Source organism: Gasterosteus aculeatus, chromosome 21 (assembly GCF_964276395.1).
Source record: "Gasterosteus aculeatus chromosome 21, fGasAcu3.hap1.1, whole genome shotgun sequence".
Taxonomy (NCBI): Eukaryota; Metazoa; Chordata; class Actinopteri; order Perciformes; family Gasterosteidae; genus Gasterosteus; species Gasterosteus aculeatus.
In genome coordinates, this window is record NC_135708.1 from 9,001,120 (window position 1) to 9,017,744 (window position 16,625).

At 44.6% G+C, this 16,625-nt stretch overlaps 1 protein-coding gene across 3 annotated transcripts in view; it reads right to left on the reverse strand.

Moving 5' to 3' along the window:
• LOC120811645 (partitioning defective 3 homolog) overlaps positions 1 to 16,625 on the reverse strand; it is a 277,609-nt gene that overhangs the window by 139,145 nt on the left and 121,839 nt on the right. For all 3 annotated transcript variants that reach the window (XM_078096994.1, XM_078096993.1, XM_040167200.2), the window contains 5 exons: positions 15,180 to 15,305; positions 12,662 to 12,889; positions 11,555 to 11,742; positions 7,156 to 7,295; positions 6,519 to 6,647 (listed from right to left, as the gene is read on the reverse strand). In XM_078096994.1, the coding sequence (XP_077953120.1) occupies positions 6,519 to 6,647; positions 7,156 to 7,295; positions 11,555 to 11,742; positions 12,662 to 12,889; positions 15,180 to 15,305 (811 nt within the window). The remainder of the gene's footprint in view (positions 1 to 6,518; positions 6,648 to 7,155; positions 7,296 to 11,554; positions 11,743 to 12,661; positions 12,890 to 15,179; positions 15,306 to 16,625) is intronic.

Below are 16,625 nucleotides of genomic sequence, written 5' to 3' on the forward strand. Positions count from 1 at the left end.
AATTACATCTATTCACACATAGCTCTCTGCACATCACTGCCTAAAACAATTAACACCGCTGGAAACTTCTCTCCACACTTGGCACAATTTGGCAACATAAAGGTCATTGGAAATGAATTTAAAAGGGCTAAAAGAAATCAGCCATGAGTGTAATTGCAAAAGTGGTGCATGCGTGATAAGTATTGTAACACAAATTCCTTTTGGCGGTGTTTCTCCTCACAACATTTTCTGACAAAGGGGGACGAATATTAAATACATGTAAGCCTATAAACAAATTTAATTCAGGTACAAAGAGGGCCTTAGAGACAATGCTTTACACGGCACTAAAGACCACCAAGTGCACCTCTGGCATTGACAGGTCTTAAGTGTTTGTGAACCAAAATTCACTGGGCAATCAAGTACATTTTGAACTCAGCGTTGACTAAACGTGAGTGTTACCCTTTGGGGGATTCCGAATGGGAAAGCTCATTTGGCTCATTAACAGAACAAAGTCTGTTTCTATGAGGGCATCTGCGTCCGAATCTGTGCACATCACTACAAAACGCAGCATGGCTCCCAACCATCAGTGAAGACACCGAGTGGGTGACTAAAAGACTGGCTCGACACGAATGTTTCTGTCAGCCGTTAAAGAAGAGATAATGTCTAATGAAAGAGAACGTAGAAAAAGAGTGTACTCCTAACTGTAGTTGGCAACTGGGGATGTTTGCAAAGGCGCTGCAGCGGAACCACAGCATAGACATCATCAAGCAGATGCCTCTCATTTCAAGCTAATGGCGGATAAAAAGCGCATTGCTATGTCCAACTGCACAGGCACACTTCGAGCCATTATGGCTTCTGGAAACAGACGCCGAATCCCCTTCGGGAGAGTGACTGTGTCGCCATAAGTGGCCTTTAACTGCCTTGTTTATTGGCGTAGCACAATGCTGCGGTGCACCCCTCACGCTCTCTCCGCTGACAGCAAGCGTAATTATGGGAACAGCTGCTGAAAAGTGCTAAACGAAAACAGGTGGCGCCGACGAGACACGCTCGGAAATCGTTAACCGGGGCTGGCATTGTCTTCGACCACGCTCTGCAGCATTAACTTTAATTACGGCTGAGAATGTTTCTGAACTCTGCTCTCCCGATCAGAGAGCCCTTCTATAGGAGCCAGATTAATAATGTAGGGGGGGCTCATCAGCATTCTTGGAATAGAAGGTGTCAGTAGTGGACAATAAGCCAGGAGAGCAGGATGGGTTGGAAGGAGGGGGGAAGTGCTTCTGCCAAACGTCTCGGAGTACAGACATTTTGGATAAAGTGTTCAAGAGGATGCTTTTTGTAGATCGTGAGAGAGCTTTTCGGTGCCATGGTGACACCTCGGGACCCTTACCTACTGGATCACTGAGCCTTGTCATTTCAGAGCCATTTCAAGCCATGAAGTGGAAGAGAAGGTGACCTCTAAGATGCATCCGCTGCTGCCACACTCTTCTGAAAAGTGCTGTAAATTCATACAGGCTGTGGCTGATTGCAGGTTGCAAAACCGGAGCCGTGCACTGCTCCTTCAAAGGGCTTTTAGAGCAATTTCTGTAATTTACTTCACCTTACTTCCAAATGTATTTTTAGCAAAGATTTAGGGGTAGAGGTAAGCTGTGGCCAGGCATTTGTAACAGTATGCAATTTGCTTATTGCACTCGCATGTATCTGTTCTATCAGTCTTTTTTTTAGATGATATCACATTCAGTAAGACTGGGAATTCATTATCGAAGAGATGTGAATATCTGCAAAACGGTGACAGCACCTTAAATTATCAGCTCTCAGCAAGAAATGACTCATCTCCTCGAGCTGTTTGCCAAGTTTTACTGAGGTAAAATATGTGGCTTAGCAACCTGCCGTTATATAAATGCATTCTTTAAAAGACCAACAAGAAAGAGTGCGTCTTCAGCACTATATGGGAAAAAGTTGCATCAAGTTACATCATGCTTATTGTGAAAGAGCGGTACGTTAGAAGACATCCAATTATATTAACACCAAAGATGTAAATTTCTGGCATGGCTGTAGATGCCGCATAGCTCAAGATAGCACTGTTTTATCACCACTCCAGTGGAACAAGCCAAAGGCTTTATCATCCTGTGGATGCTGTCCTCTTAAAGCATTCAAAGGTTAATCATTCTGCTTTGTGCCTGTAGCTGGAAGAAGTAAAAGGCAATATAAGCCAAGACACAGACAGAAGTTAAAAGGTTGATCTGAATGTGCTGAGTAAATTCGTTCTATCAAATTTCTTGTTATAGTATATTTTTTATATGACAGCAAATAGATCCATGATTAACTCTTTACAAACCTACTATAATGCTGTTCAAGATACTCATTGTGATTTCAAGTATGAAAGAACATACATATGGTGGAGGATTCATCCATAGCTTTAAATTGTTGCCAGCATCATATATGGGATCCTTACATTGTAGATGAGATCACATTTTTCCATATTCTACCCATATGTGATTTAACAAACTGTCTGGACAACTGGAGGAATGACGAAGATAAATGTGGAGGAGTAAATGGAGCATTGAGGAGGGATGAACTTAGTTCTAATTCAGCGGATCTGTGTATCATTTTGTGGCCTCCAACACCAGGGCATCGTCTTTTGTTTGCTGTGTATCAATTCATTTCCCCCTCTACCGACTCGGTAAATGGATCTTGGCGGCGAGGAAATCAATACAGCTTCGTAAGTCAGCTTTTGTCTTGCAACTTTAATAGAGGAATCGAAACCTCACTTTACCGAGGGCGCATGTAAGAAAGAGGAAGCGAGATATCATCCGCTGTGAATAATTGCACGAAGCAATGCAGCACTAACGATGATTACGTTGACATGGAGGAGAAAAACGTGGGGAAAAAAATGGGCCTTTCGGGTGTGGTCCATGTCGGAGAAGCAGTGCTTATATTCCTGCTCTATGAAAGGATTTCATAGAAATAGGATTCCAGCCAAAGTTACTCAACTACGGATGAAGGGCTCCTAAATACCCCAATTAAAGTTCTCTGGTGAAAACATGGCAGTGAGGATTTTAAACCAGGCCACCAGAGCTGGCACTTGTGAAACAGGCCATTAGTCTGCTATAATTGTCAGCAACACTGTCACACATTTGTCCGCACGGGCCACAAATTTGGCGGTCACATCAATCAGGGGCCGGAATTAATTGTGCAATTAAGATTCTCATTGCTTGGCAGATATAGCTACTAATGGATCAGTGACAAGCGTGATATGATCGTAGAGAAGGGACTTTAATGTACTGTTTAATTGCTCTTATGTGGTCCTCGGCGTTACAACAGCAGCTTCACGAGCCCATTTGTTCTCCACGGTCCTTGGTCCCATTGGAAATAAAAAAATGATGGGTCACGAGATGATGTAAGGTCATGAATTGACAAGGCTTTTATGGCTCTTGAGCATATGCGACACATCAAGCCTATTTTGTGTGTCAGCTTTTTACACGAAGCGGGTTAGCGTTTGTGACCTTGTTTAAAACGTGTTTAAGGGGTGATTATATGCATACGTGTGTATGTGTGAGTGAGTAAGTTAGCAACAGGTGAACTGATTGTTCCATCTCTGGTGGCAGGGTGTGGATGTACGTCTTTGAGAGGAAGGACGGTACCTCGCTTCCTGCCGCCATTGCGTGTCGCGCAGTGAGCCGTGACATTTGACTTGGTTATTACAGCCGGAAAAAACAAATCTCCACTCCAATGCTGGCCGCTGTGGGCCGAGGGGCTCGGCGTCGCTCAAAGCAGCTGTGAGCACAAACAGTGCTGCACGCTGGGAGATAAATGCTAACAATAAATAAACTCCAGCGGCTATGCGTGTGTGGCACATGTGTGCGTGTTAAATGTGCCTAAATGTGCCCTTCTTGCCTCCATGTGGGAATCTGTGTTTCTGTGCCGGGAGCTGTTCTGTAATGCATCTTTACTGTCGAGCTTTTCACCGGTCAGATAGGGGATTGCGTCTGAGGTCATGGATAATGTGAAGGGGCTGAGAGCGTGGCCGTTGGAGCGCGACTAAGTGGCAGATGGGAGAACTGAAGCTGCAACAAAAAACGGTTGCTTTGAGCACGACCCGAAACCAATCTTCAATCCATTAATTTTGAAATTGATGATTTGGTTGTGATGATTTCCAACCAAGGTTTGTGTTTCTGAGGAACTCTTTCGTTTCTCCTCTAACAATATTACGAAGGTGTGAAGACACAAGCACAGGGCATGCATAGTTTTCTAAAAATCCCACCGCTCACTCTGAGCTCCCAACCAAGGTACGTCTTTCCCTCTCCTACCATACAAGTGATGAGTTAACCTCCAAGCCCTTTGACTTAGTCCCTTTAGTCTGCTAAAACAATCCTTCCCGAAGATCACTGAGTGGAATTCCCACAGCTGCCAAATAAAGGAATAACACAGCACGAAGAGACTTTGTTCACACAGTCATTGATCAGCATCTTCTACTGTGTCTTCAAGGCAGAGCTTTTAGAGAGAACTCTGTGTGAATGTCTCTGCTCGTCTCCCGCTCCTCTGTCTCATAACACCAAGGTCGAATGGTCCGTCCCATAGAACAAAACTTGTAGAACACAATTAAACCTGAGAGAACAGAGGAACCCTTCAGTGAGGAATGAAATACATGTGTTATCATGGATGGTAAATGTTTAAGAGAGAGGGACGGCGGTATGAAAGGGCAGGCTTATTAATGATGAGTCTAGCGTTTCGTGAAAGGTTAAAGCTACTCTACTTTTCTGATACCACACCTGGAATCTGTCTAAAAGTACCTACTGATATACTCGGAGAAGAAAGCGAGAAGATAGCTAGACCGACACGTAGACAACTCCTCCCCCGCCACTTTATTGCCATTTAACCTTTTCTCTCTGCGGCGAGTACACTTTTATTGAAAGCTATTGAGAGCTCCTGCTGCTGCAACTGAAAGCCTGTCAAAATACACCCAGCATGGTAATTAAAGACGCAAGCAAACACGCTGGAAGGGTAAAGGAATTCCCCAGGGAGAGTGTGCAGCGAGCCTGGCAGACAATGAAACATCTAAACAAAAGGAGACCTGGAAGGATTTTACTGTGCTGACATTAAACATCGGCAGGAAAATGTCAACTCGACAAAAACAAAAAGGCTCCTCTCTATTTCATCTATACGGCTAGATCACTTTGTGCGTGTGTGTGTGTGTGTGTGTGTATGTGTGTGGAAGGCTATGAGTTGAAAGATGCCTGCAGTTCTCTGGCATGTCACTCACGCTACAATTTAAAACATCATTGCTTTGTCATTGAGGGAATTACATAAATGACAGCGTGTAAGCCATTATCTATACGTGTGTGCTTATGTGTGTCTTTGCACTACAGTGTGTAATACAATATATATACATGTACAGTTGGTGACAGTGGAGGCAATTATCAACCATGCTTTTCCTCCATGCTTTATTTGCAATAACTGTCACAGGCAGCCTCATCAGATTTTTATGAGATTTTTATGAACATACGTGGGGATTATTGAGATTTGTGAAAGCACTGCTGGGAAATGTGAAAGTGTGTGAAATGACAATAAGAAACAAGAGAGAGAGTAGCACCGTGGAAAGTGATGACATAGGAAGTAGCAGTCACTCAAAGCATGCACAGTTGCAGTTGGTGAAAAGAGTGAATGTGGAGAAAAGAAGAGTGATCACATGATCTTTTTTTTTTTAATCGCGCCACACCTGAGGAACATCTAACTCTCACACCCACCACGCCTCTAATGAGTGGAATTTTTAAATCCTCCTCAAAGAAGACTGGGACACGGGTACTGACATTAAGAGCTGTCTATACACTTTTCATCTTTATTCATTTTTCCTATACTTTAAAACGTACTAGTAGTCCAGTCTGAGCTCATTTGCCCCTTTATGAATGTAAAAAATGTTAGAAAAGCGGTGCATTAGCAGAGCAGAATGTGTCTCAGAGGGACGTCACTCTGTAGCTAGAACGGCTCCCGTGGCGGGGTTAACAGTGCGGGTGCCGGGCTGAGTATGGCGGGTAGGAGTGATGTTGGCACCGGGGGCCCCTGTACTGCCAAGGTGCAGTGACGGCGGGGCCCGCTGTCAGGTCGACTGAGCGCGGGCTGGACGAGGGCAGTGGCCTCACCATCTGTTGCACGACAGCCAAAGTCACCCTGCGCGTAGGCTGATCGCCTGAGTGCTGGGGTGTGTATACCAGCAGTGTGTGCACGTCATTGTCCCTGATCATGTGTGTGTGTGTGTGTGTGTGTGTGTGTGTGTGTTTTGGAGTATGTCCAAAGCTCTCTGTGGGTCCACATGCACAAAACATTAATAAATAAATAAATAATAAATAATAAATTAAACTGTCCCAGTTCCCCTGAATTCAAATTTCTATTTTAAAGGTTAAAAGTGAGAATAACAATACGACGCCACTCTCTTTTGATCCCCACTTAACACATTCAATGAACTGTGAATGTGTTATTGGTATTTCCCAGAGGGACAGCAGTAGTGAAAATAATTGTAGCGGCAGGTCCGTCTGTCTACTGACCACTTCTCGGGGCAGCAGTGAGTCCTCGGAGCGGATCACCAACAGGTCCACAGTCCCACCCATGGGCGTGGCTCGGAGCAGGGCCACCACCTCCTCCTGGCTTTGACCATTCAGGTCCACTCCACTGACCTGCGCGCGCACACACACACACACACACACACACACACACACAGTTCAAAGGACATACATACAAGCCAAAATGAACGTACACACACACTTAGCAGCAACCTAAATCAAGGAGCCCCCCGACCGTAAGGGGTCTTTGGCCTCCACATAATCTTCATGCAGATTACCCCGTGAGTCATTTGGAGATAGTTTTAAACATGGGTTATTTCTCCCTGAAGTGAGCGCTAGCTGATTTCCACGTCAATCTGATTGAAGTATAATCCAAATATTTCTCCATTTAACTACACCTCATCAATTCAGAGCTGGAGCTGTGGTGTGGCCGTGGGGAACACAGTGTGTTTGACTCATTTTCAGCAAAAGCTCTGTACGATTTCATTTCATGGCAAAACCATCAGTGAAAGAGCAATTCGTTTCTGAAGGGGAGTACAATCTCACAGAGCATACACAGTCACAGTTACACAGTTAAGTTAAGGATGGGTGGAGGATGGAAAGCTAGAGAGTGCAGCCCCACCTCCAGCAGCCGGTCCCCCGCTTTCAATCGGCCATCTTGGATGGCGGCCCCTCGAGGGAGGATGTTTTTGACATAAATAGGAGCACTGCCACCAATAGGTACGTCCCGGGATGTGATGCTGAACCCGAGACCCTCTTGACCTGTGAATAACAAAAAGAGAAATATAATGCGATATTTATTTATTTTAAGATAGATTGCAAGCCTTTATGCTCTCATTTTGCATCACAATAATGTGACAGAAATATTTCTCGTCGAAGCATCATCTCTCTGTAGAGGAAGAAATAATATGCACTTGTTTATGAATAGAAACGTTTTCCAACCACCATGATACCTTTTATATAGTGAAAAACACATTCTTATTTACATTTACTAACAACTCAATAACAAACAACCAGCATGTAGTAAACAACATATTCAGCGTCTCTGGAAATGATGGGTATGATTACATCTCACATGTATATTTTAAGGAATTGATCATTATGTATATTTGCAGTGAAAAACAGCCAAAAAAAATGCTGTGCCAAACCCTAAGATGCTTTTAAAATGACTCGTAGAAACTGTCCAGATTCTTGAAACTGTTTCTGAACATGGGAAACCACCATGGAGGGTTCAAATTATGGGTTTCCACCATGTTCTGAACGTCCTATGGTTAATGAAAACAGATTTCCATCGTTGCCATCAGGGTGTGTCTCACGCACGCACGTTCTTTTAAGAAGTAAAAATGAAAAAGAGTCTGGATCTAAATATAGTGTCAATGCTATGACCCAAAATTGAGTGTTTATGATAAGTGCACGTGGACTTAAAAACCACTGTCGTGAGCCACGATCAGATTAAAGAGCGGCTAGGGACCACAATATGCAGAAAAAGGGAAGGATTTTGAGTATCGAGAGGCTGGTCAATAGGCTCTTAAAATGCAGTGCACTGCACATAAATAGCAAAAAAAATGCTGTTTTCCAAATTATCCGAGTGGCCATGTTGCCAGATGTTTCTTCCCAAAAATCATTCAGACTCTTTTCCTGTGCAAAGGTAGGTCAGGAAACTGCGTTCACTTCATTTCTACAATGGTCTGACGTTTGCATAATGTGGGAAGCAGTGCTTCATTTGTATACTTGTATTTGAAGCCACTCCTCCATTCCTTTTACAAGTGCAGTGTTTAGTAGGATGAGAAAACACTTCGGATATCAGTTATTCCTTCAGGTTTAAAACTGACCTTTAAGGTACATCTAATGAATATGAATTGCAGGACTAGAGGAAGAGGAAAAAACAATAACGGATAAATAAGTCGATCTCAGGCCTGACCTTTTCTGACCAGATTTGAAAAATAAAAGCAAGAGATGGTTTCAAAATGTCAGCCAGGGAACAGGGTAAGCCTAATAAATTGTGTTTGGCTGGTTATTCTTTGACAAAAACATTTTTAAAAAACGCAATAACCCTGCCACATGATGACATAAGATGAGTCATTCAGGGAGACACATTCCACCATGCATAACCTAGCCGGCGGCGTTTCCACTAGTCAAGGGGGGGAGTTGCGTTACGCAGTTTCAACCGAGGCTTCTCTGATGCTAACAACAGTGATAAGCATTCATGTCAAAGTAGCTGCTCATTTCACAGAGCTGTCAGCGCCTCTGATGGTTCGTCATGACCTATTTTTCCCACCACTTCTCTCCAGCAGTCTGTCGTCTCACTGACAGTGATGGCGTTGATGAACAAGAAACAAAAAAGAAGGAAACGCAACTTTCTCCTGGCTCCTGCACACAAGCAAACTTGCGGAGAGGTGATGAAAAGGGTGCTTATGAAGGGGAAAAAGTTTGGCTGTTGAGGGTAACAACGTTCTATGATCCCTTCGTCAGCGCGGTACTGAGCACACAGAAACAGCTGCCGTCGGTTATTTTGAATGTAAGTTGGCTTCACGAATGCCAAACTTTCAGTACAAGGTTACATCGGCAGTCTCTTTCCTGCTCGGACTTTGTTTCTAATCAAAAAGGGGACCGCCTGACTCATCACTCCATGATCAGTACCATTTCAAATCCTTTCCCATTCCTTCCGTCCCCTTTCTCCTGTGACCCCCCCCTCCCTGCCTCCCATTCCAGTACTTTTCCTCTCCGCTGATTAACACAGTCTAATGACCGGAATCAAAACTACCGCCTATCGTAAGATCCCGTCATTACAATCCTCCCATCATGCAATTAGGAGAATGCATCTCTAATAAGCCTGAGGTAATTAACCAGTGACGTCTTTATTTTTGGTAATAGGGGACCAGGATCAAAGTAATTGTATCCTATCTGTATTAGTTTGAATCTTGGCTCCAATAAGCCAATTAAACAGCAAACACCAGTAGAGGCTGAGTCACATTAGAATGACTTAATAGGGTGCGCATGTTCTTTTCAGGCATTTGATTAGGGCACTCTTGTTCATTTTCCCAGCAAGATCTGATTCTGCAACTCGGACCTCCAGCTCACTTAGGTCAAATCATAAAAATTACAACGAATCAAGAAGAAAACTGCTGGAACCTTTGGAAAAGTACTAGTGATGCAGTAGTGATGCAGTCAGATGCTAAACAAACAGAACTGTCAAAATGGATTCCAGGGTCAAATTTCCAATTCAACGGTGTTCGGACAATAACTCATCTCCATTTGCAGTTCAAAACTGGCTTGCCGTTTACAAGCAAAGAACACCCATTCCTCCAAGCCCTATTCAAACCATGAGCTCCTGCCCAACTTGGGCAAACAGTGTGCCTTTGAGAGATATGGCTGGTGTTGAATTAGTCCATGAAGTGGCTAGTGTGAACTGACTATACTACTGGCACCAGGCTTTGGATCTACTGGAGCGCCACCAACACACTTTCCCAAAAATTGAGCAGAAATAAACCGAGAAAAACTTAATCGCATTTTAAACAAAGTAACATATCTTGGACTGCAGCTCCACGTTGTAAAACTCTGGAACCGTGCTGGCAGCGCGCGGGGACCTCTGGCAAACATATTAGAGCAGCTTGTGACTGCATCTCCCCCCTGAGCGCGCGCTGAGTTTGTCCTGCTGCCCTCACTTATTCCCCAAAGCTCGCCGCCGAGGTCTCTGTGCCAGCTTTCAACGTCTTGAGGAGGAAGAGCAGGAAAGAGAGGAAGACACAAGAGTGTCACCTTCGGCGCTGGCTCATTCTACAACAAACCGCTCGTCAAGTCGTATGAAGATGGAGAAGTGATGAAAATTATGCAGTCAAACCAACACAATCATTGGCTAAGACATACCGTTAAGGATCGAATGCCCAGTCATCAGCTCGAAGAGTACTGATTGGTGAATTTTAATATTTCAACTACAACATTCTGACGTAGCGTGATCAAGCCACAAACACGGTTTTAAGAAGTAGTTGATTAGTGTCTTCTTTTTCTCCTGCTCACTTTAACAAAGCCAGAGGGCAAGTAGAGATTTTAAAATTATTCACCGAACGATTTATGCTTATCTTTTTCAACCCATTGTTTATTCGGGGGGGAAATGAATGCATGAAGATGACGAGAAGGTCTCTTGTGTCTCATCAGAGGTAGATGGGGTGACAGAGTGGAACATGGGGGATTGTGGCAAAATTAGACATAATAACAGAGAAAAAGACTGAGAGGCAGAGGCAGGTGTCATTTGCATCTGCTGTCCCCTCAGAGGATGAACTACGGTTGACACACACACTTAATGATCAATACAGTAAAGGGGCTTGTTTGTCTAGATACTGTCTTTGTGTGATAGAAAATGTTGCCGACTGATCCAGGGTGTACCCCGTCTCTCGCTTGACTCCAGCCCCCCCAGCAGCCCTGTATGAATGAAAGGCTGTTTGAAGATGGATGGATAGAGGGTTTTCTTGTGGAATTACAACCATTCTGTGTTTCCAACCCTGTGCTGTATAGTAGCATTAAGTTAAGCTTGTGCAAATACATGCTGGAAGCTATTTTCATCTGGCTTGTCGAGAATCAGCGATGCCCGCACACTTCCATGGTGTAATATTATCTGTTACACTGAGCACTTTACGAGAGAGCGGATGTAATTTGTGAATGAAGTGACTAACTTGGCTGGCACCAAGCAAAGTCAAACACCTGTCAGTCATTCTAGGCCCTATTCTAAGGAAAAAGCAGGGCTGGCTGAAGCTGAATGATGAATACATTCTCAGCCAGTCACATGACTAGCTCACCCCACTAGCTCAACCAACTGGGACCAACTGGGAATAAATGCTTGTACCTTTTCAAAGATAGAAAAGAAGCCTGTACATGATTAAAGCCAACTCCAGCTATCTCATGTCTCTTGTATGAATAGGCAGGACATAGAAATACTACTGACCTGTCTGTGTATGATTCTCGTGAAAATGCTGAGGGGATTTTCCCTTTTAGAGCCACGTCTGCGTGTGTCTGCTGGTTCTTACCTTTCTTCAGCTGGATGTTAAATCTGCGTCCTTTGTTCTTCGAGTAGGAGCTGGTGGTCTGGTTTGTGCTTATCCTGCGCTGCAGGGAGGGGGAGGTGGATGAAGAGGTCCGGGCGACCAAGTGGTGGGGTGAGGTGGTGTACCGTCGGCTCTGATCGGGGGTGCTTCCTGCCAGGGGTCCCTGGTAGCTAAAGAGGAAGACGAGATTCTAGATTATGTAAAACATATGTACATAGTGTACATATTATGTCTAACATAATGTGCTGGAAAGTAAAGTAGAAGTTTAGTTCATGCAGGTCCTTTTTATGTAGTCTGTGTTTTCAACACCAGGCCCAACAATCAAGACAAGAAAAAAAGACATTCTATCTTGATAGTATAACAGAACAAGAAGGTTATGTATTTGTTGTTTTTGCATCCAAGTATTCCCCCTTGTGCATCTCAGTCTGTCTAATTATCCAAAGCTAATCTTACATATTGTATGACCAATCGGCCTAATACTTATTAGGCCTCAGTGCTTATTTTTGAGGACCAAGGATGATCAAGGAAGTGTGAAGAGAAACATTGTCTTAAAAAGATGAATTTGCTATTTATTCCAAAACAAGCAGTGGGCAAACCTTTGTGCTGCTGCATATACATATCATCTGTCAAGCTACTTCATTGTAAAGTACGATGCAATATAAAGATGTCTTAAAATTAAATGATTATATCTCTGTTGTTCACTGACTCAAACATAGAAGGTATAGAGGTTTTATCTAAGATAGGATTGAAATTAAGACTGTAGATAAAGACCTACTTGAATAACACCCACATATTTAGCTTTCTGAAAATAGGCCGAGGACATTTGAATAGTAACCACAGGCAAATCAAATTGTATTGTATTGTATTGTAATTGTAATCGGCGTCATGTAATTGTAATTGTATTGTAAGTCGCTTTGGATAAAAGCGTCAGCTAAATGACATGTAATGTAATGTAAATTATGTTTTAACAACATTCCTTAGCCTTATCATGCTTCATGGTAATCACTTTTGTCTGGCTTTCTAACTCTGTGTCTTACACACTAAGGCACCATGCCGGACAGGAGGACACGCAGTAACTCTGAAACCTACTTGTGGTTGAGGCCCGGTGTTGGTCCAGATCTGGGCATCGCCCCCCCCACTAGGCTGGAGTGATCCCCCGACTGCATGGAGGCTTGGCTGAAGCGGACTCTGTTTTGCTGGGGCGGGCTGAGCTCGGTCTGGGCCGTCAGCAGCTCGTACTGCCTCTTCCGGGCTGCAGGGACCACATGGAAGAGGATGACCGAGCCACGCATCGCCTTCTTGAAAATGCTCTGCGCCCTGGAGGAGATGCAGAAAAGAAATAAAAGCTAAGAGACAGTACAATTATACTATCATAGCTTGATGGATATAGAAGGATGAGGAAAGCAATGCAGTAACGTTATGAGTGGCGATAGGGAGAGTTGAGATTGGCGTGGCTAATCGCAGGGCTACTCCGCACATAGCAGAAGAGGATAGAAATGACATTATCTATAATTACCAACATCAAGACAGGAATGAGATAAGAATGGTGAGTCAGTGATGAGACAGAATGTATTCTATGTTATGCCAGTGAAAGATAAAGTAAAGGGTTATCTCAACAGGATAGTAGTCAGTGTGTTTGTGTGTGGACATGAGTGGACTCAACAATCACAGCAGAGAGGATGAATCATGCATTAAGGAAGCTTTCCAGACAATGAGCTTCCAAAGTAACCAGACACACACTTCACTCTTTACGCATAAAATTACAAGAAAATAGCCAAAACACACACTCGGTCACATGCAGCTCTTTTTGGGGGGGCATTTTGTGTGGGGGGGGAAATGCGCCAAGACAAGAGGCTCAACATGATTCCCAGATGCAAGACGTGTTTATTCTGGTGTGCCGGTGGCATTTAGCATATAGATAGGCTGGGCCAGGGGCGAGCAAGGCTGCAGCAAAAGGGGGCCAGAGACGCGTTGGGGCTCTGTATTCCAACAATCCCACCTCCTGTTTCCAGACCCCCGATACCACAGCAGTATTACCATGCTGATTCTATCCAAACGCTAAGCTGCTTCTGCCCCAACAGACAGCTCTTCATTCTAGCGGCGTCATGGAGGCGAAGCTCCCATCTTTTATTCTTATGGTAATTTACTAAAATCACTCATGTGCACATACTCAGGATGATGACTGTGTGTGTGTGTGTGTGTGTGTTTGCGCAAAAATGTTCGCACCTGCACATATACAGTGCCATCACTTCAGTAATCAGCCTCCACGCGAGCCTGATTGAATAATAAATTACCCCATCAATGCATCATTACATTCAGTTAGATTAAGCGCCTCAAAATATTTACCCATGCAAAACAATCCAAGGAGATTAGACTATCACTTTAAACTGTCGCTCTGTGCAGTGTTGGGTGGGGGGGCGGAGTGGTGAGCGACATGGTGGGAGGAAAGTTTTGGTCCTTCATATCATTTTCATGCAGAATCACAAACATCATATGCTTTTGGATGTCGGTGTTGTGCAGGGCGTGCGTGGGTGGGGGGTTAGTGCGAGATGCTAAAAAACATCACTCCCTAGTGGATTTGGTTTGTAAGCCTCTTTCACAGTAGAGAAAGCTTGGAAGGAAACTGGGATGTTTACTAATGACAATAGCATCTTTGAAAAAGAAAAAAATCCTAAAACCTTGGTGGCTTTGAACGCGCTCGGATGATCGCATCGACACAATGTGGTGAGGGAACCATGATAGTCTAGAGATTATCACAAATGTTCTTTTACTTCTTCCCTGGTAAAACATCTAGGCATGCCATGCTGAGATTAAATAAATAAAGTTTGTGCTAAGTGGTTAGTCTTTGACTCTACTTCTGAACGCACAGGGGTTCCACACTTTTTAGATGACCGTGTCCAGACCAGTATGACTGTGGGCTGGGCCTTCGATAACAGGAATCGGGGCTATTTCTTCCTATGGAGGAGTGGATGATAAGGGGGAGAGCTGAGCAGATCCCCCTACACTGCCTCCAGAAGGCAGTCTGGAGAAGAAGCAATTTAATTCCCAGCCTGACACACACTCCCACACCCACACGGGTGTAGATAAGACGTGATAGCTCAGTGTGTGTGTGTGTGTGTGTGTGTGTGTGTGTGTGTGTGTGTGTGTGTGTGTGTGCGTGTGTCTAAGTAAGGTAGTGGTGGCTTTGGGTAAATGGTTGGAAAAGTCACAGGTTTATATCTTCATTCCACTTTATGAAATGATGGTGGAGCGATGAATCGATAGGAATGAATTGAGAGAGGAGTGTAGGTGGTTTCGCATCGGGGGGGGGTGTGAAGCAGTGGGGAAGGACTGCGGGTCACTGAGACCTATTACAGGCAGGCCAACCATATTTCTGTTTCATTGTGCAGCTGTGTGGGCTCCACTTATCAACAGCAACTCTATTTACTCAGGGTGAACCGTAGCCCTGAAAGGACACGATCCAGGATGTGTCCCAGCTTTGGAAGCAGTGGAAGGAATTAAAATCAGCCTGGCATTCGGAGCACCAGACCAGAAGGGGCCACACCAAAAGGACCTGAGCAGTGAGAGACACCGAACAACACCACAGAGGGTCAACTTTAGAGCTTACTGTTCGAAGCGCAGGTGGCGAATGTCTTCCCGGTTGATTAAGACGATACAGTCGTTCTCCTGGAAGAGGCGCTCCTGCTCGGCCTTCCCCCCGCGCTCCAGACGCTTGACGAGCAAGCCCTGGGTCCTGGAAATGATGAGACAATGGGTTACGGAGAGAACGTCGTCAGCCACTCAATTGTCAATTACACCTCGCAGTCACATTCCAATATACTGAACGGCAGGCGGCAAGTTGCACGCTGGGTCCCCCGCGTCCGTATTTAGAAGAGTTAATGACAAAGAAGATAGCATTAAGATAGCAGAAATGTAAGAAAGATAATAGAAAGATGAGCATTATTCAAAGAATGAGCGAATTCTCTTTGATATCCGGAGTGGATGTTGGTTGTTGGTTAATGGCCTGGATATTTATAATTGTTTATTTTTTTCTCCTCCAAAGTCACCAAAGTACTTTGCCCCCTACTGTGGCAAAAAGTAAACTCTCTAAACTAAGCAGAGATAAGAAACAGTGCTTTAACAACGCAGTTTCCAGCCTGTGTCCTGCTCTCTGTCGGCCTTTCTGTGGGCCGGTTAGAGAGGATGACGCGGCGGGTCGTTTGAGGTAATCCAGACAGCTGAGAGATCATCTTTTGGCTTCAGAGGAATCGCTGCACTTTCCTTCACTGCAGCTTAAGACGGGAGCTTGGGGTGCCGTAATAAATACCCGAGCAGTTCCACGGCGGCAGCGCCGGCTCAGCAGTCCCTTCAAAAGAAGGCAACCTTTACCTTCAAACCCCCCCGTCACTCACTCCTCTAAATAAATACATCAGTGAGCCCAAAGCCCCAAGGATAACCGCATGCAAAAAGATCTGATGTGTGCTCTCGCAGCAGAACTACAAACTCCATCCGTCTCTAAGGAGTCGGAGCCTGAGGAAGCAGGTAGACAGACTCTGAGTGCAAACGTTTGGTGTCCTTGCATAAAAAAGAAAAAAGTTGGGGAGCGAAAAGTGGTTACTTTTGGGAAATTGCTAAATAGTGTTGAAATATACCAGAGCCAAACGTATTCAGAAGCCGTACTAAGATGAACAAGGTTACACTGCAGATCAACAGCTTATCAGGGGCAAGGAGCTACGTGCTCTTCGTCATCTTCGGTTACCTCCTGTCGTTTCTCCGGCCACATAAACAACAGCGCATTGTAATCTCGACCCTGTTCACGGCTGACGTCAAGGGCACATTTGCAGAGCTCTTTAGCATTTTGGTCAAACGGGGCCATGTTCGGGAACATTGCCCTAATTGGCTGAGGAGCGTGGACATCCACGCTCCTTCCTTCTCGGCTCCTCGCGGGGGTAAAGGGCTCAGCATTGAGTCGAAAGTTTACAAAAGGCCCGTCCCTCTTCCTCGGCGACTGAGCAAGCTGAGCCAGGTCAGCTTAAGTGTGTAGAACAGAGAGTAATTACTGGCGGCGCGGCCG